Source organism: Canis lupus, chromosome 16 (assembly GCF_003254725.2).
Source record: "Canis lupus dingo isolate Sandy chromosome 16, ASM325472v2, whole genome shotgun sequence".
In the NCBI taxonomy this organism is placed as follows: Eukaryota; Metazoa; Chordata; class Mammalia; order Carnivora; family Canidae; genus Canis; species Canis lupus.
Genome location: NC_064258.1, coordinates 19523325 through 19545923, shown reverse-complemented (window position 1 = coordinate 19545923; position 22599 = coordinate 19523325). Strand labels below are relative to the sequence as shown.

Genomic DNA, 22599 nt, shown 5'->3' with positions numbered 1-22599 from the left:
CTGCTAGTACTGCTCTCGAAGAGAATCTCAGGTCTACCTCCCAGGGCCAAAGAACTGGCAGCTCAGAACTTCTGTGCTGAGACCTTAGAAAAACCAGTCACTGACACCTACTTTTTAGAGATGGCTTTTGACATTTCGATTCAAAATACATCACTCCCTTACACATGTATGTTCTAGAAATCCTTCTCAGCTGGGATCCACAAGAGAGTCAAGCACTTATACCCCACGGCATCGTTTGTACATAATTCATGAATCTATCTGCTAAGCATGTGGTTTTGTACCATACTCAGGAAAACTGAGGAAAAAGTCACATTTTCTGAAATGCTTAGTACTCAGAATGCTGGTTGAAAGCCCCAAATTCTATATGAATTCAAAATACACACTGACTCAGTATTAGGGTCTATAGCTGCCAGACTGTCCTATATACGAATCTGTGGTCTCCCCATTTAATGATGGCGTCCTCTATCTGAATGCAAGAAGGGCTGAGAGAGAGAGAGACCCAACATCCTTTTGAGTTTTGAAGGGAACTCACTGCCTGCAAACAGACCAAAGGGTCAAGAACGGGGGATGCCAGAGCATAATGATTTCAGTCTTCTTTTTAAGGAGTGGAAGGTTCTCAATATTAATCAATGATATCACAAGTTAATTTTTATTTGTATTCAAAATGTTAAAAGACATCATTTGTCAAAAAACATATCATGAGACAATGTATGGATTCTTGCAGCAAGACATTTTAATCCCATTACAAAGAGTAAACAGCCTTATACAGTCAAATAAATATAAGTATTTCTATACAGGACCTGACACTGCTATCTCTCATCACCAAGAGCACACAAATAAATTAGAGGGTAAAACTTGTGCAGATTTCTAGTTTACCAAATTATGTACAGTTTCTCTTTCTCAATCAATTATTTTTTCATTTGGGGGCACCTGGGTGGTTCAGTGGTCACGCATCTGCCTTTGGCTCAGGGTGCAATCCCAGGTCCTGGGATTGAGTCCCACATCAGGCTCCCCAAAGGGAGGAGCCTGTGTCTCTGCCTCTCTCTGTCTCTCTCATGAATAAACAAATAAAATCTTTTAAAGTTAAAAAAAATATATATATATATATTCTCATATGTAAAATTACCCTTCTGTACAGGGGAGGGGGGTGTTGGGTGGACGTGGGATCAGGCTAATAAGAGTGTACTGTTTTAGAAAACCAATCTGTAAATGGACAGAAAAATCCATTTTGTACTGGGAATAAGCCTAACTTGAGTTACCAGAAAACTCATGTTTCAAACACTAAGCCTGCTTATGTCAGGGGCCACATATGTATGGAGCAGAAAAAGATATATTTAAGCATCATTTTCACTTGGTCTACTACCCAGCCAAATTTGCACAAATGCATTTATTTTTTAATGTTTAAAAGAATGGCAAATGTCCAAACTCTTTATGCTTACAGCCCCTCTGGCACTAAGGACTCCAGACTTTCTCTGTATTTTTTTTTCCTCTCTCTGTATTTAAAGGCTCCTGCTTACCTACCACTAACCCTTCCAACCTCTTCTCTCAGGAGGTACAAATGACCACGAAAAGAGCAAAAGGAGGCAAAGGTCCTGAGATGCAGGAATGAACACAACACAGATGATGAGCACAAGCAGGATGGATACCTCGAGACATGCTATCAGTGCCTGGGGCAGGTACAGTGCAAAGAGAGAGAACTCTGGTTGAGGACAGGAGGCAGGCAGAGGCATTGAGGTTCAGGGAAAGGCAACCTCCACACTAGCCTACAGGGAGCTGGCTACAGAGGGAACAGCCCTTGGTGTTTGACAAGTGATCTCACATTCTAAGAACCTGTAGCTATCCCAGTTACTATGATGTGATACATGAAGTTCCCCAACTTATATAACACCATAGCCACTACAAAACTGTAGAAAAGTGATGATCCATCCCCATCCCAACCCTATGCCATCTCTAATAAGATGCTGCCCATTGCCCTCCAGGGCTCAGCCAGGAACACCCGTCGCCCTTGTTCATCTTACTCTAGCCCAAGCCTGAGATGTCTGCTCCAGTGTGTAACGCTACCAAGTCCTCCTGCTGAAGGACACATTTTTGTTTTTTGCTTATCCTCCTATTTTAAGACTTTTGCTTCATCTCCTTTTACCCAAGGCCAACTTCAGATCCTCTTTCTTAGAAACTTAGGTTGTCCTGCTTTAGATCAACTGGCAACTTTATAGCATAAGTTGAGAAAAGTCCAGGAAACTTTTGGGTCAAAAGGCAGAGAAGGAGGAAATCAAAGGGCTAAGAAGTAGAGACTGCCAAGAGTCTAACAATCTCTCCATAAATCACACCTAATAAATAACATGGTAAGACTGTCTCACTACTGTTAATGTGAATACCCTGGGAGCCTGGTGTCCTCAGGTAGATTCACACCTACCACTTATAGACATGTGCTCATGTTTCCAAATGAAAAGGGCTATAAATAATAGTTTAAAAAATAAACGTTATGACTGAGGAGTTTATTTTTATTTCAACCAAGACTCGTACGTGGGTAAACCCTCTGTCCTTCCACCCTTCCACCCTCTTCCTTAGAATACAGTATAATATCCTAGTGGTTCTCAAAGTACAGGTTTCAGAGCAGCAAGAATAGCATCACCTGGCAACTCAAGAGAAATCCAACTTTCTTGGGTACCAGCCTAAACCCACTGAATCAGAAGAGCTGGGAGTGGGTCCGGGAATCTGTGTTTTAATAAGTCTTCTAGGGGATTCTGTTGCTTGATCCAATTTGAAAACCACTTTATTCTTTGTAATAGACGCTAGGAAAAAAAACTCGTTGAGGGGTAGGATTAGGTTAATACTGAAAAGGGCTCTGCTGATCAGCAACAGCCTGCTGGAGATCTTTAAAAGCAGGGTTTACTCAGAATGATGTTCAATTGATTATGTCTATAAACAAATCACCTTATCTCATGAAACATGGAGAATGACATACAGGAAAGAAAAGACAAAAAAGATGGCTATAATGACAATAATAAGTACACAACACAAACAGTCTGGTCTAGACTTAGCCCCGGCAACCTTGTGTGTCTCAAGAGGGGTCAAATGACCCTGTACCATCCCCACACCACCTTCCTAGAGCCAGCCAGGACCTGCACGGTATGCATGAGAATAGGTCTAGGCCATCAACTTCAAAAGAAAAACTATTTTAAAAAATGAGCAATCAAGTATTTTATTGATATTTTTAATCCAGAAGACAGTCATTTTTATAGAATGACTTTCACAGCACCATAACTCAGCTCTAACCTGGCAAAGACCATCCACTCTCTGGACAGCACATACAATAATCTATGAAGTAGAACTGTTTCTACCTATTTGATTAATCATAATAGTACCATGGAGGAAGTTAAAATGGAGTGAAGAAGGATGGGAGACAGGCAAAAAAAGTTACCCAAAGTTTCTGGAATGTTCCTTCTCTCTCTAGTTACATCTGAGAGCCTAATAATTGTTCCTTCTTTCCTCTCAGTTTTGAAACGTAATCGTCCAGATTCTTCATCATCATCATCTTCTTCATCTGATTCTTCTTTTATGTCCTTCTGTAGTTCCAAAGTTTCCATACTGCCCTACAATGCAGATACACAAAACAAAAAGGGAGGGAGGCTGAGTTCATTCACATTCTTTTGAATGAAATACTGAAGAATGTTTTTCTATCTATAACAAGGCTCTTTATATTTAAGGTGAAAAGATACTGTAAAATGTTCCATGACAAGGCCATGTGAAATACTAAACTGTTCCAGGAACAAATAATCATCTCAAACATTAAAAAAAAGGTTTTTTTTTTAGGAACAAAAAGTTCCACTCCTGCTTGTAATTAATATACAATATATACTGTTGTTACTTATGTTTCTGAGAGAAGAAACATAATTTTTTTTTCTATTTAAGAATTTTTTTCAAGTAAGCACCATACCCAACCTGGGGCTCTAACTCATGACCCAGAGATCAACAGGTGAAGCTCTACCAACTGAGCCTGCCAGGAGCCCCAGGAAACATGAATTTCAAAAGTCCCTGCTGGCCTCAAGTCTGATCCAATTTCCAGCAAAATTCAAAACATTTATTAAACTAACCCTGAAGTTCCATGAGTTATCAGCAAAAATGGAATGTGTGACTTACATTCAATGAGAGTATACTCCTTCCTGTCACACAGGCTCAACACTTCAGGAGCTCCTGCCCTCATCTACCATGACTTGTACTCTAGGGCAAGCACTCCAAGTCTGCTGTTAGGTTGGTTGGTCTTTTCAGCCTCCAAACTCTTTCCTCATTCACTGCTCTACTTTATTCTACTGTCCAGAGTTTGTGCATCACTGCCTCTGGCTCTGACTACTGCAATAGCAAAGCTTTTTTTTTTTTTTTTCTTTCAGTCACGCTAAAACCAGCTTTCATCTTATATTCTGCCAGCATTCCTTCAAAAATATCACCTAACCTAGTCCCAACTAATAGCAATTTCTTCACCAACAATTCTTACTCTACCATTAACTTTCCTTTTGATCTCACCACTTTTCACCTTGTACTAGGTCTCAATGACCTCCTGTGAGATAAGATAGGGACTGAGTGCCATGTTCATTTCAATACTTTTTGTAAACATAAAGAAAACAGAATTCATCCCTTTATTCTCGTGATTCATAATTTTAAATGTCCTTTACTCTTAAAAGAAACAAACATGAAAAAAAAAGAAACAAACATGAACTACTTTATTAGAAAATGCACAAGAAAAAATTTAAATAAACCAAAGATAAAATTGTTTTGTATTCTTTTCCCAACATTTTCTGTGCAAAGAGATCAACTACAAATGCACATACTCATTGCTATATACTTCAAGTCTCTAATAACTTCAGGTGTTCAAATGCCTAAAGATAAAATGATTGATGTAAACTAGATTTTAAGCCTAATGTCTATGATATCTCCACCTGTCAGTATTCTGACTTTAGTAGACCATAGAATTTTAAAGTACCAAAGTCTTGGCATTTTGTTGGTTTGAGATCATTATTTCTGTCTTACTGAATATCTGAAACCAAAATGGGTAACATATATGATGGACCCAGCTAGGTTTCTGTTGTACTACACTCAAATCAAACAAAGGTAAACTCATTTACAAAGTACTCTTCTCCACTTCCATAATGCTCCAGAACAATGCTTCTCAAATTTCATGTTTATATTCATCACTGGGAATGCTGTTAAAATGCAGATTGTGATTCTACAGGTCTCTAGTGGGGCCTGAGACTCTGCATTTCTAACAAGCTCCAGGTGAACAGACTTTGAGTAGTAAGGCCAAAAAGGAGAAAAAGAAATGGCTACCAATAAAGCAATGATTCTATTTCTTACAGTGGTCATTTCTAATTCAACCATTAACCGTAATTTCAGTTCAAAGACTTTCCAAGCAAGTTTAACATAAAACACGACAAGACTGCAATTAATAAAGTTTATTCTGCATCCAAATCTCCACCTAGAAATCTAAAGAAGACAAGAAGGAGGTGAAAATTGTTTCTTTGAAACAAATACTATAACCGACCAAAAACAAACAAATCCAGTCTATGACCCAGCAATCCCATTCCTAAATATTTATCCACAAGACATGATCATTTATGTTCATGTAAAAAAATCTGTCTCAGAGGGACGCCTGGGTGGCTCAGTGGCTGAGTGTCTGTCTTTGGCTCCAGGGTGTGATCCCAGAATTCTAGGATGGAGTCCCAAATCGGGCTCCCTGCAGAGAGCCTGCTTCTCCCTCTGCCTATGTCTCTGGCTCTCTGTGTCTCTCATGAATAAATAAATAAAATCTTAAAAAAAAAAACAAAAAAGCAAAAACCTTGTTGGAGAATATTTACTGTTCTCTTTTGGATCACCAAAACTGGATCAACAGTAAGTGAATGGATAAACTGGGTCCACCCAATGTTCATAAGCAATAACAAGGAATGAGCTATTGATACACATGTGGGGTGAAATCACAAAAGCCACACAAGATGAGAGAAGTCAATCATAATACACTGCAACGAGTCCATTCCCAGGAGTTCTCCAAGACAAAACACCAAACTGGTTGCCAGGGATTAGAAATGGAAGGAAGGTAGGACTACGAAAGGACAGCATTATAAGGTAGTTTTTTGAGCAAATGGAATTCCTAGAATGCAAGCTTCTGGTCCAAGTCTCACAGTCAGTTAAGCGTGAACTACATGAGGCTCTGACCTAACACTGAAGCGTGGCCAGGCCTTACATGCCTCAACTATAGCCTACACTACTAGACAACCTTCTCTGAGAGAGATTCATGCCTTCAGGCACTGGTTACCACCTCTTATTCTAAATACTGGGCTCAAAAATGGCATCTCTTTTGTCCACATGATTTACAGAATCAAATAAAATAATCTATCCACCAAACTGCTCACCTTCTCCACAGTCTTTAACAAATACTATCTGGTATTCTATTTACAAGTAAAACTCCAAAAAACAAAAAAAAAGTAAAACTCCAATGAAGGGCAGTGTCAAGTGACATAAAAATTATCCTAAGATTCTATTGTGTGAGAAGTCAAATACATGTGTCTTTTGTGATCTCATTATTAAGCTTTGCCAAAAAAACCTCAAAGGTCTGATTTTTAGCTACTTAATCATCTTGAAAACCTGAGAGATCTAATTGTAACTCTTAACAGAAGGTACATAGGAAAATTATCATGAAAGTTCTTTAAAAATAGACAACTCTTAGAAATCTTATCACTTACAGCTGACCCTTGAACACAGGTTGGAAACGCACAGGTCCACTTATATGTGAATCTTTTTGATAAATGTATTTTCTTTTTTTTTAATAAATGTATTTTCTTATCACTTTCTTAATAACATTTTTTCCTCTAGCCTACTTCAAGAATACAGTATATAATACACATAACATATAAAGTAGGTATTAATAGAGTATTTCTGTTATCAGTAAGGCTCCTGGTCAACATTAAGCTCTTAGTGGTTAAGTTCTGGGCGATTTAAAAGTTATACATAGATTTTCAACTGAGTGGGGACCAGAACCCCTAACCCTAGCATTGTTCAAGGGTTAAAGGTATACATAAAGAATTAGAAAATCTAAGGGGAAGCAAGACCCAGACCCTGGATATTTTTTTAAGTTCTCCAGCTAATTCTGAAATGAGCCTGTGATCTTGACGTTTTGAAAGAAAATTCAATATTCGAACTCAAACTCGAGAGGAAAAAACAGGTAGCTCTCTGTAACAGGAGGAGGGGGGAACTACAGAGAACATGGCTTTTAAAAACTTACCAAATGTTTTGTTTTATTTTATTTTATTTTATTTTATTTTATTTTATTTTATTTTATTTATGAGAGAGAGAGAGAGAGAGAGAGAGAGAGAGAGGCAGAGACACAGGCAGAGGGAGAAGCAGGCTCCATGCACTGAGAGCCTGATGTGGGATTTGATCCGGGGTCTCCAGGATCACGCCCTGGGCCAAAGGCAGGCGCCAAACCGCTGCACAACTCAGGGATCCCCCAAATGTTTTTAATCCTTACAAAATATTTAACAGAGCATAATTCTTTATTATATCATGAAATACAAATCAAAGACAAATACTACTTCTATCAATAGTGAAAATTTAGGGGCACCTGGGTGGCTCAGTCTGTTAAGCATCCGACTCTTGATTTCAGGCCAGGTCATGATCTCAGGGTCCTGAGATCAAGCCCTTAGTCAGGCTCTATGTGCAGCAAAGAATCTGCTTAAGATTCATTCTCTCTCTCTCTCTCTCCCCTTCTCCTCCCTTGTTTACTCTCTCTCCAAAATAAAGAAAATAAATCTTTTTTTTTTTAAATAGTAAAAACTTACCAGGTGGAAAGATGGAGCAATCGAATGGCACAAAAATGCTAAGAAATTACAAACCAATATTCTTCATAAGTAAAGACACAAAATTCCTTTTAAAAAATAATAAAAGTTCATGGAATCCAGCATAATATATCACGACGAAGTGAGATTTAGCCAGAAGCACAAGTTTAAGATTTAAAAAAAAAAAAAAAAAGGCAGTCACAATTTAACAAATCTCAGAGAAAAATCCCAAATATATGTAGATTGCACCCCTGCCCCCAAACCCTCCTCCAGAGGTGGCTCTCCAGTCCTTCCTGTGCTTTAAAGGCAAATTACCCTTAGGGACTTGCTTCCAAAGAACAGAGCACAGAAAAGGAAAGACAGTACCTTACAGATCTACTACCTATAACTAGTGAACACAAACTCACCACATGATCAAGGCTAAATTGGCCAGCGAAGTCCTATGCCCAGTGGTATGATGAATGAGAAGGCACTGAACCCCTGTGGCATTCCTTCCAAAAGCCCATAACCCCAGTCTAACTGTCAGGAAAATATCAGACAAGCCCAGACTGGAAGATCTCTATAGGATACCTGGCCAGGTAGACTGGTATGCTTGTGAAATACAAGCAAAGACTGACAAACTGGCACAGACCAGAGGAGATGCAATAATTATGCGGGCCCCTGGACTGGATCCCAGAACAGAAAGAGGACATAAATTTTTTTTTTTGTTAAACGGAAATAAAGTCTATGAAGTATAGTTAATAGTTTTTTAAAAATCAGTTTAATTCACATTAATAAAAAAAGGATAAAAGCCACAAGAGTATCTCAACAGATGCAGGAAAAGTACTGACAAAATTCAATACCCATTTCTCATTTAAAAATAAAAATCTCAGCAAACTAGATGGAGAAAAGAACTTCAATCTGATCAAACACAAACCTCCACTGAGCTCCTATTACCTACTTGATGAAATAGTGAGCACTTCCCCTACCATCAAGAACCAGGCAAGAGAGGTGAAGAGGATTGGAGGGCCCAAGTCCTGACCTTGCTGGCTCTGCCTTCCCTGAGCGTCCTGGAAATGGAGAACTCGACTTACAACAATGAGCAGAATTTCTCTGAGGAGGCATTAGAGGAAGAAAGTGTGATTCTCACATTGGTTCCAGTTAATGAAGAACTTAATGAAGAACAAATGGAACCAAGTGTTTCTTCAACTTCAGAAGTCAGTCTGAAGATGCCTGGGTCAAGCAACAAAGTTTGTCATCCTCATATAAGTGAACGATTCAAGTTTTGTCCAAAACATAGTTGTTGTAGTACACCAGCCCCTCCTTTGCCAGCCAGTTTGCCTCCAGTTAATAAAGTACGTTGGGACATTTTGCGGAACTGGTGCCAACAATTGAATTTGAGTACCCATGGCCGGAAAAGAGAGGTTTATCTGAGGCTCCAGAAACATGCTTACTCTGAAACAAACCAGGAGTGTGACAATGTAAAGACTATTCCTGAAACACCACCAGAGGCTAAATCGGAGTCATGTTCGGCGAAATGCAAGATGGTGACCAAGATTTGGAAAAGTTGTAAGAGTGAGAGAGGCAGGGGGATTAATACAGTCAAAGTCGTAACTTCGGCACAAGAAGGCATGTTGGCAGCATGGTCAAGAATTGCTGCAAGAGCCAGTCAATCCAAGTCTGTGAATTCACGTTCCATTCCTGCTTCTGTTGAGACCTTTCTGCTGCAAGCCTCTGGTGTCAGGTGGTGTGTGGTCCATGGCAGACCTCTCCTTGCAGACACACAAGGTTGGGTTCGCCTGCAGTTTCATGCAGGTCAGGCCTGGGTGCCTGACACTCCCAAAAGGATGATCTCTCTCTTCCTGTTACCTGTCTGCACTTTCCCATCTCCAGGCCTAGAAGATAATATGTTATGCCCTGAATGTGCTAAAAGAAATAAGAAGATGATGAAAAGATTAATTGCACTGGGGAAGGAAAGGTGACCTCGTTCGAACACATCAACACCATTCCCTTTGAATGGGCCATATCTTGATACAGAATAAAAAATGATCGAGAGCCCAGAGCCACCCCTGAATTGCATCCCAGTGTTTGCTGCGCTCTGTCCTAGCCAGCCTCAGCATCGCTTGATAACCTTGAGTATGGATGTGAATGTCTGGATTCTGTACTTGAGGCTTGCCAAGAAGTGACTGCTACCCCTGCTTCAAGTACTTAGTCCTATAGAGTATAACTTAGTTCTGTTTTAATTAATAGATTTTTGAAAGTTTTAGGTTTTCAGAAAAATTGAACAGAAAGTGCAGAGCTCTGAAATAACTGCTCCAACCCCTTCCCCTACTATCAGCAGCCTGTACCAGAGTGGTGCAGTTGTTGAACCTACATCGACTTCATTATCACCCAAAGCCCATAGTTTACAACAGGGTTCACTTTGGGACTCCTGGGTGGCTCAGCAGTTGAGCATCCTGCCTTTGGCTCAGGGCATGGTCCCAGGGTCCCAGGATCGAGTCCCACATTGGGCTCCCTGCATGAAGCCTGCTTCTCCCTCTGCCTGTGTCTCTGCCTCTTTCTCTGTGTCTCTCATGAGTAAATAAATTAAATCAGGCAAGAATGAATGTCTACAATATTTCTATTCTTTCAAAGAAGTAAAAGAAATAAAAGGACAGGGAGGAAATGAAGAATTAAAGTATGTTTATTAACAGGCAACATGATTACTAAGGTGTTAGTTTTCCCCCAATTTGATGGAAAGACAAGAATGCATTCTCTACCAAAATCCCAATCAGATCAGTAGATACAGGCAAGTCAGTTACAGAATTTATATGGAAACTCAAAGGACCTAGGATAACCAATCTTGAAGACAAAGCTGATGGATTTAGACTACCTGCCACAGTAATCAAGACAGGGTAGATCGGCAAGGAAACAAGAGGTTCCAGAAAGAGACCCAAACTTAAACTTAATTCCCAACATAAGCACCAAGGCAATTCAATGGGAAAGGAAGGCTTTACAATAAATAATGCTGCAACAATCAGATAAACATACAGAAATGGGGCACCTGGGTGGCTCAGCAGTTGAGAGTCTGCCTTGGGCTCAAGGCATGATCCAGATTCCAGGGATCAAGTCCCGCATCAGGCTCCCCACAGGGAGCCTGCTTTGTCCTCTGCCTATGTCTCTGCCTCTCTCTGTGTCTCTCATAAATAAATAAATAAATAAATAGATAGATAGATAGATAGATAGATAGATAGATAAATCTTAAAAAAAAAGTGAAGCTCATACACACACACAAATTTATTAGTTGAGATAGAACATAGTCCTAAACTACAAATAGCTACAAAGCTTCCAGAAGAACACAAGGGCTAATATCTTTACAATTCTGGGGTAGGCAAAGATTTCTTGGGTCATAGAATTACCTGGTCCTCATCAAATTTAAATTTTCTGCTCATGAAAAGATATCTTTAAGAAAATTTACACACAAGCCACAGGCTCAGAGAAAATATTCACTACACATATAAACATCAGTCTGTCTATCTAGGGGTGTCTGGGGGCTCAGTCAGTTGTGTCCAACTCTTGGTTTGGGCTCAGGCCATGGTCTTGCAATTATGGAATGGAGTACTGAATTGGGCTCTGCTCAGTAGAGAGTCTGCTTCAGATTCTCTCTCCCTCCCCTTCTCGCTCTAATAAATCAATCTTTAAAAAAAACCATCAATCTTTCTAGAACATACAGACAGTAGATACTGATATATGTATTCTATGTAGAGCATATACAGGCAATATTTATTCTCTATGTGGGGTATACAGACTATGTAAAGCATATATAGACAAAGATTGAAAAGAACACACATTTTTTCAACAGACTAAAAACAAACAAGGAAGATCTCCAAGACCAATCAGCACATAGAACGGCACTTGGTATTCTTAGTTATCAGAGGAACACACACTAAAACCATGATGACACACAGAGTCCAAGGACTACATGGAAACAAGTGACACTATAAAGTGATGGAGAAGGGAGACTCTCAGGCAGACCACAGGGAGTACGAAATGATTAACAACCACTCTGGGATACCATTTGGTGGTTTCTTACAGGATTAAACATACTTCTACCCTGTCTCTCAGTAATTCCACTCCTAGTTAAAACCAAGGAAAAGGAAAAGGTCCACTAAAAGATATGTAAAATAATCTTTACAGTTACTTTATTCATGGCTTTAAAAAAAAAAAAAAAGGAAACCCAAATCTTTTTTTTTAAGATTTTTTTTTTAATTTTTATTTATTTATGATAGTCACAGAGAGAGAGAGAGAGAGAGAGAGAGAGAGGCAGAGACACAGGCAGATGGAGAAGCAAGCTCCATGCACCGGGAGCCCGACGTGGGATTCGATCCCAGGTCTCCAGGATCGCGCCCTGGGCCAAAGACAGGTGCCAAACCGCTGCGCCACCCAGGGATCCCCCAAATCTTTATTATCATGGGAATAAACAAATAAGGTACATCCCTAAAGTGGAGGGAGGGGCAGATCTACACAACCATTTGCATGAGTCTCAAAAATATTACGATGAATACAAAAGTCAGACACAGAGTAATCATTACAAACTACATGACCACATTTCTATGAAGTTCTAAAACTGGAAAGACTCAGACAACAAATTAAGAATACTATCTCTGGGGAGGGAGGGGAGGGAGGGGAGGGAAAAGGGAAAAAAAGAAAGGAGGAAGAAAAAGAAAAAAAGGAAGGAAGGAAAAGAAAAAAGAAAGAATGAATGAATGTTCTGGGGTCACAGAACTGCCTCTCAGCAAAGGAAAGTGGTAACTCAAACAAACTCTTGGATCAAAATGCTGAACTGTACACTTCAGATCCGTGTCTATCACTGAACATATATGGCATCACCATTTTAAAAAGTACATCTTTTTTTTTTTTTTTAAGATTTTATTTATTCATGAGACACACAGAGAGAGGCAGAGACATAGGCAGAGACAGAGGGAGGCTCCATGCAGGGAGCCCAATGTGGGACTTGATCCAGGGACTCTAGGATCATGCCCTGGGCTGAAGGCAGGAGCTCAACTGCTGAGCCACCCAGGCATTCCAAAAGTAAATCTTTTAAAAAGTGCAAAGATTTCTTTAAATTTCTCTCATTACTCCTCCTATACATGAAAAAAATATCTAAAATAGCAAGCCTGTTTAAACCATATGTGAAGACAGGCATAACTGGCACTGGTCATCTTTATAATTGCCTTGTTCTAATCTGTTGAGAGTATAGAGATTTCTTTGTTCTAACAAAGCAAGAACATTAATTAAATAAGAGGAGTCACCTCAAATAGGCTTTCCAATTGAAATGACTCCTTAGTTGCATAATTCAAATGCTAATATGTACTTAAATAGAGCATAAAGCTCCTAGAAGGAGGCCGTCCTTGTCCTCGTCCTCACTGGGGCTTCCTTCCTTGGCTCTAAGCAACCCAGAGTCATGTCACAGCAAATGCTGCAAGAGGCACAAAGGGCTGGTACATCAACACTCTGCAGACACTTATGAAAAGATGAAAAGGCTAGAAAGACACCAAAACACAGGCATTGTGGCAGATTAAAACTGTTACTCCTCCTTGAGGACTCTATTTTGACTTCTAAAAAAGATGGAATAGCAGCTCTCCAAAAGCAAAACCTACCAAAAGGTACTAAAATTAAAATACCACATAACACCTATTTTTCAATACCTAAAATAATACCATGCACACAAATTCTCAATAACGCTATTATAGACTGATACTCAGTGATTCCTCTACAAGAAAGATAACAAGCCCAAAATATTTGTTGCTAGTGGCAAGACCAGCATATTACCTGCCTCTAAGAAGGAGGATCAAAAGTCCTGAGGGCAAAGTACATCACAAAGAATTTCCAGTCAATACAAAACCAGCAACATAAACAAGGCAAAGGCAAACAAAGCAACAAAAGACAGAAAGATAAGAAAGCAAATATATTTAAAAACATGCCACAAATACAAATACATTAAATACACAAAATACAAATGCATTAAAAATACTTGGAAGATATATTAAGCAACTTAAGGCAAACTTAAACCACGCTCAGAGACAGACGGATAAGAAAGTAAACATATGAGTGACTTTTTAAAAATACTTTCAAATACTCAATTTAAAATTAAATTATGGGACATACAGCTTAGAAGAAAAAAGCAAATACTATACTTCCTCACAGATGGTATAAAAAAAAGAGAAGCTAGTCAATCTGGAGAAGAGTTTACTTTCTGCTCTATAAAAAGATTCGTACTGAAAACAACCCTTACGATGTTTCCTATGAGACTTAACAGCAACTAGAAATCACAGGAGTTAACAATTGCAATCTGTTGACAAATTCTAGGGGCAAAATTTTAACCATCTTTTGTTTCCTCGTTTATGAAAGTTATTCTAGTCATAGCAAAAATATTTTAAAATATTTGGGATACCATCTAGAGGTAATCACTATCACCGTTTTTGTCTTTATCCATACAGATGTTGAGAATCTTACACACACATTTAGATGTGCAAAGTTACAGGGACCTTAGCGGGAAACTGTACTATCTTCCTCTTTTCACTTTACATGCCCACCAGAGAGCTAGGGCATCTTCGGGTAACCTATGGCTCCCTATGAAGTTAGGCCATCATTTGACCCTCTAGAAAAATCTACATTGGTTCCATTTAATCTCAAGGCTGCAAACAACTGGAGCACCTATCTTTGAACAAATCTTTGATGAACTATTTTGGATGACTTCGGCAGGGTGGAATTACTGAGTCAAAGGACTTTAAAGCTTTTGATGCCATCAAGAAGAATGTAGGGTGTGGAATCTTCCCCTTCTAGCCAGACAATGAGGTAGCTAGCCAGTTTCACAGGGTGTGTGAGAAGCCAATAGACCCAGGTCACAGGTGAGGACAATGTATTACTCTGACCCAGAGCAGTGGCATTTGGGAGCCAACTCCCTGAGCTGATTCCCAGTGTGCTGTGTGAATGCAGGGGGCTGTGCTACAGGAGAGGTGTGAGCTTAGAGACCTCCAGGAAGATACTCCATCTTTCAAGGCCATGTGCTATACAAACATCCTTGAAAAGATAGCTGAGAACAAAGGGGCAGTCCATGCTTTGCTCACAGAACATGCAGACATGAGAGACCCATGGAAAACTGTCTCTGGGCAGTTAACATTTCTAAAATGGTCCTCCAATAGAATGAGACCACATGTGACCAATGATCTTGATTTTTGCCAGTATTAAAAAAGGTTAAAATGATCAATTTTGTTCTATTTCATTGAATATATATTTTTTAAAGATTTTTATTTATTCATGAGAGACAGAGTAAAAGACAGACAGAGGCAGAGGGAGAAGCAGCCTCCTTGCAAGGAGCCCGATGTGGGACTTGATCCCCGACTCCAGGATTACGCCCTGAGCCAAGGGCAGATGCTCAACCACTGAGCCACCCAGGGGTCCCTTATTGAATGTATTTTATATAGGTTTAAAAAAAAAAAGAAGAAGAAGAAGAAGATTTTATTTATTTATTCATAAGAGACGCAGAGAGAGGGCAGAGACACAGGCAGAAGGAGAAGCAGGCTCCCTGTGGAAAGCCCAATGTGGGACTTGAACCCAGCACCCCCAGATCACACCCTGAGCCAAAGACAGACCCTCAACCACTGAGCCACACAGGTGTTCCTGTATTTTATATGCTTAATGGTCATTCGATTATCTTATTGTTGGATTACTTTCTCATAATACCTTACCCTTCTTTCTATAGGAGTGCTCATCTGTATATACTGAATATATTAACTCTCACATACTGATTATGCTAATTTTGCTAAATATATTAATTCTTAGGCTCACATGTAAATATTTCCCCAAATTTGTCATTTGTTGTAACTCCTTTATGTGTTCTGGGGGTATTTATACATGATCAAATCATTATTTTCCTTAACATCATAAAAAGGCCTTATTACCAAGAGTAGTACAATGGTAATAACCAAGACAACTTGGTGCTCGTTTTTCCTCACTTTCTCTCATGTCCTTAATAATTAAACCCCCAATTTTGGCTGAATACATTGTTACCTCACACTATCTTCATCAGTTTCCCCTACTGTGGGTTACAGCCATGTGACCAATGCATAACTCATGAGATGTTTGCGGAGTGCCATATGAGAACTCCAGGACGCATCTTCAAAGTGTGGCATGGCCCCCTTCCATCCCACTGTAATCCACTGTTTGGATGTGGACCATGCTAAGAACAGCAACCCTAGAACTTACCATGCACATCTAGAAGAAGCCTGGGTATGTGAATACCTGGTGAGGCCTATACCAGATCTGAAACACTCTCAGAATGGAATCTTTCATCATTAGTGAAAAATAAACTTCCAACCCTTGCTGAGTTTTCGGTTTTGCAGGTAAACCTAAGGCCACTTGGTCACCGTTATTAAAATGTTTTCTTCTACTCCACTGACAGTTTGGTGTGTGTCTATGCATATGTACAAAGGTATGTCTCGTTATATTTTTTTACACTAAAAGATTTAATCAATCTGAGATCCAATTGGTATAAGGTAGGGATCCAACTTTTTCCCAGATGATCCATCCTAAGTATGTCTGAGATAATCTATCGTATTAACACATGTGCTATGAGATCATTTCCTTTAAGGCTGGGTCTGATCAATAATGTTCCTCCAAAGACATCTCTCTATCCACAAGATACTTGAAACTGAAAGGCAAGATTACCACTTTTTAAAGTAATAACCCACTTTTGCTATAATAATTTAATGAATAAAGTTCAGAAACCAAATCTGAAATACCTAGATCTACAAGTCATACCTAGAAGGCACTCAGGCATCACTAATACCTGCTTTTCTTTGACTGCTTTACACAAAAAAAAGAGTTCCTATCTCCAGAGACCATTAGACCTTTTCTCATTCTAAAACGTGCTATAAACACAATAATATTATCAAAGGGTAAAGAGACTGTTACCTAAAATACTGGAAGAATAAATTACAAACAAATATTCCAAAATCCCACAAACTAATAAGCAGGATCAAACTACCCGTTTCCCTCTGAACTCTTCATCACTGGGAAGGATGTCTGCAGCGTCCTATCAGCCCCGCCCCTCCTCTCCCCTCAGGGCTTCTTATGAGTTCTCTCTGGGCTTGCTCCAGGTCATAGGCCAGGCAGAGCCTTCAGGACCCCCAGGACAGTGTTGAGTACAACCCACACCCACATCTGAGCCTCGGTGCAGTGTCGCTGACTGCCAGTACAGAATGGTGAGAAGGAGGGGAATCATCTCCAATTTTACAACTTCTTCCGCTTTGTCTTGGTACTTGGTCCTGGTTCCTTCTATAACTGGAGAACCTGGGTAAGGAGTTCCCCATACTATATACTTCTATCTTTTCTCTAAGTGTCAAATTATTTCAAATAGCAAGAGATATCACAAAAAGACAAATCTGCTTCAGCCTGTTAGGGAGGAGAGAGGCTGCTACATCCTGGGAAGGGTCTGCCCACGGCACACAGGATCACACACTCCATCACAGCACCATACTGAGGAAAAAGGGGAAATAAAACATTCTGTATGCTGCATTCCTAAAGCACTGGTGTAAGGCCTGGAGTAGATAACCTAAGCCAGTAAAATACTACTTTTCATGATCTTTTGAAAAAAGGGAGGGGGATTATTATGGAAAATAACTGAGAAAAAAAAACATTAATAAGGAAAACAAGTTTTTAGATCAACCAATCCTAAGGCTATAGAACAATTTAATGGTTTATCTGCTTGGCTCACCAGACAAGTCCTAAGGTTGGAAAACTGAATCTATTAAGCCCTACACCTCGTACCACCTTTATTCATCCAAAGGACATCTGTTTTCAGACCTAGCCCACAGGTTGTTACCTGTTCCACAAAGCACGGGTGCCTCCCCACCCACTTTCCCCAAAGCACTCCAAGACATGCTCCCAACCAGAGGGACCCTCCATGAACTCCTGAAAGCAGGGATCTGCGCCTTTGCTGGCAAACTTCACATCTTCTAGTTTATTTACATCACACGGGATTTGCCCACATGTCTTCCCTCCCCTGTATTAAGTTGAGCATTCCCTGAGTACAGGAACCAAGCTTCTAAAACATCTTTGTTTCTTCAAAACCTAAAACAGCCTAAATACAGGGATACTGGAAGTATTTTTTCAATAATGGTCATAACTAATGAATGGTAACTAATTTAAAATGATCACAGCACTCCTTTCAAACACAACACATACATCACATTTTTTAAAGATTTCTACCCACGCCCACATAAAACACTGAAAATATCTAACACGGAAAGGGCAAACAGCTTTGTGGAAATCACAGTTCACCAGAACTCACTGCCCAAAGACTCTAGAAAGCTCAGGCTTCTTACTGCACACATAGTTCAAAGAAGAGATGTATCAACTTTCACTAATGCTTTAAAAAAAAAAAAAAAAAGGTCATTTTAAATCTGGAGGGAAAAAAAACCACTAAAATTTTGGACTCTTTTTAAAAGATGAACAAATACCTCTTCAGTTTCAGGAGCAACCTGGAGGTCATCTAATTCACCTTCAGCAACACAGTCTTCCTGCTCTTGCAGCCCTTGCTGCCCACAAGCCTGCAAGTATTCTTCATCCTAACAGCCATTAAAGAGAAAGTAAGTCTTCCTCATAAAGCTTTGGGTTTTCATCTTCATGACTCATGCTTCATTACTTTAGCAAATTTTACTATGGCAAGTACCCGACTAGGCAGAAAGCACCAAGCATGAGAATCAAATGCAGCCTCCCCTGTGTTAATGAGAACGGAGTGCAGTGCGCTGACCCCCATCACCAAAGTTAGTGACACAGCTCTGCTTCAGACCCCAAGCGCCCTGATAAACAGCTCTTCTTACAATCAGCACCAAGGAAAGGCAATCTTCAAAAGGATGTGCATGTGCTTGCACAGTGCAGCTCAGCAGCAGTAAAGGGCCAAAATCATGCCCAACATGCACCACTTTTATGGCAAGAAAAGGCAAAAGTATAAGCCATTCAATTCAACACAGGAGCTTTATTAAAAATCATGTAAGTATCTGCTTCTCCATCGGCCCATCCCTAGAATTAGAGGGGTGGTCCTAGGTTTGTATGAAATGTAATGGGCACATCAGCAGGCAAGCATCCCTTGAAGGGTGTATGGAAGGAAGCAGACAACCTGGCTAGAGACCATTTCCAGAGAAGGAAGGGTTCCTACAGGTACTACTATCAAGTCACAAGAACATCTGATCCTACACAGGGGAGCTGAACTTGCCAGCATACCTGGTCACTGGCTGAAATAAAGAGTGCATGGTTACAAGGTAAGCAGCCAAGAGTGAGCATGCAGAATGTGAGCAAGCTGCTGTGAGGTACACAAGGAGCCGAACCTACAACCCCCAAAGAAACCAGCTGTATTCAAGGCAACAAACCATCTTAGGTCCCACAAATTTCTCTCAGGGCTACCTGAACACACTGCATCTCACTCTCCAGAAGAAACGATCCCATCAAAGAGAAACTATCACTACCCAGGATTCACTGACAGCAGAACTGTCAGATTTCAAATAAGGCCAGATGATGCTAATCAAAATCTACAGCTAATATACAATGGAGAATAGTCTATGACTGGATCCTCCCCAGGAAACAAAAATCTGCTACCCTTCATTTAAATTATCAATCTGAAGTTGTTTTTACAGCACAATGTTTTATGAAATCTCAATTTTTGGTAATTTCAAAGGCCCTAAAAAGACTGTGCTTAAAAGTATAAATTACTCAACAATTTCCTCCTGTTTTGTTGAATAATAAACGATAATCTTCTCTTAATACAAGAATGTAAGTTTTTAAATCATATCCCAATTCACTCTCAAGAATAAGAGTCACAAAACCCAAGGGAACTTGTTTTTGAGTATGACAGGAAAGAACCCTGGAATTCTATTACCAACATTTAAATGTGGACCTAGCTTCTTCATATGTAGAAGCATCCCTTCCAATTGTAAAATTCTGTGGCTTTATGACTGTACTCCCAGATATACACAAACTCCCTCCATGAGTGAGCCCAAACAGACAGACCGTGCTCATGCTCAGCATGTCAAGTTCGATTCTACCTTGAGAGGACAAGTTAATGGTTCCTAACTAGGGCATGAACCACGGTGAAATAAGTCATCTGATAAACTGAAATGCCACGGGGACACAAAGGCACACAATCTAGTCATGTGCTCGTTCATCTACTCACGAACAATCCCCTCACTATGCACCAGGGGCAGCCTGCTACAGAGCTGGAGCAGGGCGCCACAGTTTAAGGCCATCTCTCTCCTCCATCCAAAGAAAAGGTAATGGCACACTCCAGCACCGTGGTAACTATGAAGAAACCAACAATCCGAAAGAAACGGTAGAGAGAAAAGAGCGACCATGGCTATGAAGCTAAATGTGCTGAGGTGAGCTGACACGGCTCATGGGACACTCAACTATTTTGCCTCACCTTTCAAATTTACAGCTCCCTGTGAAAAGATAACGATGCTTTCAGAAATTCTAAGCAAAACTGTTTTTTTTCCCCTACTCTAAAAAATACAATTCATTTTGATGTGGAAAAGAACTGTAAGTATACCAAACTGCCACACTGTTTTCATTTTGATACTGGAACCTAAGACCACAGGACATCAGATAACTAAGCTGGATTTTATACAACCGGGGGCCTAAATGTAACCTCTAGTTTGACAATGGAACACAAGAGAGGGGAAAGTCCTGACTTATGAGAATTCTCTTTACAACCACCTCTGCCAGAATGCCACAGTGAAAAACACCTCCTATGCGGCACACTGGTGCTGTTAAAGCAAGCACTTTCCACACTGATCTATCTGTTCCACCAAATTCTAAGTTCACAGAAGGCAGGGGCCATGCCTCATATCTCCTATTATAGCCTGGACATCAGTAAAGATGTGCTGAACTGCTGAATTTACAAGGGAAAAAAGGACCCACATATGATTAACCAATCATCTTGTCTTACTGATGAACAGGAGAAATAATAAAATGCTTTAAACAGAGGATAACTAGGCACATTTTTAAAAGATCTTGTTTTAAAAGATCCTTAAAAGATATTTAAGGATCATTTTAAATTTATAGTATCCCTCTTTCAGAGAGTATACAAACACACCAGTAAACCATAGAGCACTTGTCCACACCAATGATGGATTTATTACCAAAACAAACTATTACCGTTATGGAAAGAACAAGCCATGATGCCTTTTACATGTCTCTACCAAAAATACAAACATTTTTTCATTACTGTATCTACTAAAGAGAAAGCATTCAGAACAAATCAAATCTTAAAAATAACATTACTGAGATAAATAAACACAATTAGGATTAGAACTAAGTATTCCAAGGGTTCACATAAACAATCTCTATTTATATATATGTATGACCAATGACCAAAAATTCAGATTTCAAAATTTTTTCTCAAAAGCAAGCTTTCTCTGAATAAAAATATTAAGAGATTAAACGCAAAGCTCTTACCCCTAACTCTGCGTGCCTCCACCCCATCCCCACAGCCCTGCTGAGGCTCTATCTCAGTGGATGTGCAGTACCATGAAAACACGAAACATCATGTCCTCCCCACACAAATTTCATTAAGTGCTTTTTTAAAAAACAAGTGTCCTTTAATGACGAATCATTAAGATAGATGAGTAATCTTTCACTAGTACCTTTTGCTTTCTTGACCGTTCAACTTTTTTAAAAAGCTACCTATCAAAATCATCTTTCTGAAACAGAAATCAGCACAATCTTTGTTTCCTGATTACAGATAACAAATTATGTGTGACATTTCCAAACGAACCTCCAATCTCTTTATTCATGTTTAGACAGTTCTCAGTTACAAAACAGGATGAATGAACAGGACATCAATCACTCTAGAATATTAGCACCTTAAAGATGTCTTTAGCAGGTCAATAATCTTTTCACCTTGGAAGGACTTTATCAGATCTTGTCTAAAGCCCGGATAAAAGCTCTGCATTAAGTACTTCTAACAATTGACAGTGTATCTCCACCACACAAAGCTGTTTTCTTCCTTAGGTGCAATCCTCAAGGTCACAATTCTGTGCAGCCTTCCCGAATGACAAAGGGGCATTACCTCCAGCCAAACAAGCTGTCAACACAAACTTTGTCATAGCTCAGATAAAGAAACTGGCAGACAGTGATAATAAGGTCTAATTTCCCTTCTTCCCGAGGGAGGTAAATAGATTTCAAATCAGTCTAGAAACCTATGCCCAGGCAGCCATGTTATCTTTGGCCATACAAAGGAAAAAGACTCACTGTGAATTCATCTAAAGGCTCATTGATCTCGATGTCTAACACTTCATCATTGTACAACTGCTCCTCCTCTGGCTCTTCCACATACTCCATGTGGTCTTCCGTCAGCTCAGCATCATGGCCTTCATACTGTCCTTCTTCTGGGTACTCGTGAGCATATAATTCAGATCCATCGGACTTGTGATAAACAAGTTCATCCTCTCCTTGTTCATACTCAGATTCCTGTTCTCCAGATTGGTCATTAGTGTTGTCAGAGAGTTCAAATGATGTGACCATGCCAGATGTAGTATTTAAACTAATCGTGACACCCTGAGAACTAGAGAATAAAAACACAAAGAAAGGTGCCCAATTAGAGAGTAAAGTTCAAAATTAAATCGCTACCTAAATAACTGCTACGAAGATGTAAACCATGACTGGTGAAAAGTTGCTCTAATGACTGATAAATGCACATTACTCCTCCACCTGTGCCTGAAAATGAGAGCTCAGTGTGCCATCCTGAGCCTGCACCACACAC

At 39.7% G+C, this 22599-nt stretch overlaps 2 protein-coding genes across 10 annotated transcripts in view; one reads left to right on the top strand and one right to left on the bottom strand.

The window, feature by feature from the left end:
- RBM33 (RNA binding motif protein 33) overlaps positions 1–22599 on the bottom strand; it is a 145100-nt gene that overhangs the window by 73233 nt on the left and 49268 nt on the right. For 6 of the 9 annotated variants that reach the window (XM_025451667.3, XM_035700068.2, XM_049095256.1 and 3 more), the window contains 3 exons: positions 22089–22401; positions 18305–18412; positions 3422–3593 (listed from right to left, as the gene is read on the bottom strand). In XM_025451667.3, the coding sequence (XP_025307452.1) occupies positions 3422–3593; positions 18305–18412; positions 22089–22401 (593 nt within the window). The remainder of the gene's footprint in view (positions 1–3421; positions 3594–18304; positions 18413–22088; positions 22402–22599) is intronic. The other 3 variants (XM_025451680.3, XM_025451671.3, XM_049095257.1) reach the window with 1 other exon arrangement.
- On the top strand, positions 8525–9825 carry LOC112663099 (developmental pluripotency-associated protein 2-like). Its single transcript, XM_025451690.3, has one exon. It carries the CDS (start codon positions 8879–8881, stop codon positions 9782–9784), a length of 906 nt encoding a protein of 301 aa, XP_025307475.3. The 5' UTR covers positions 8525–8878; the 3' UTR covers positions 9785–9825.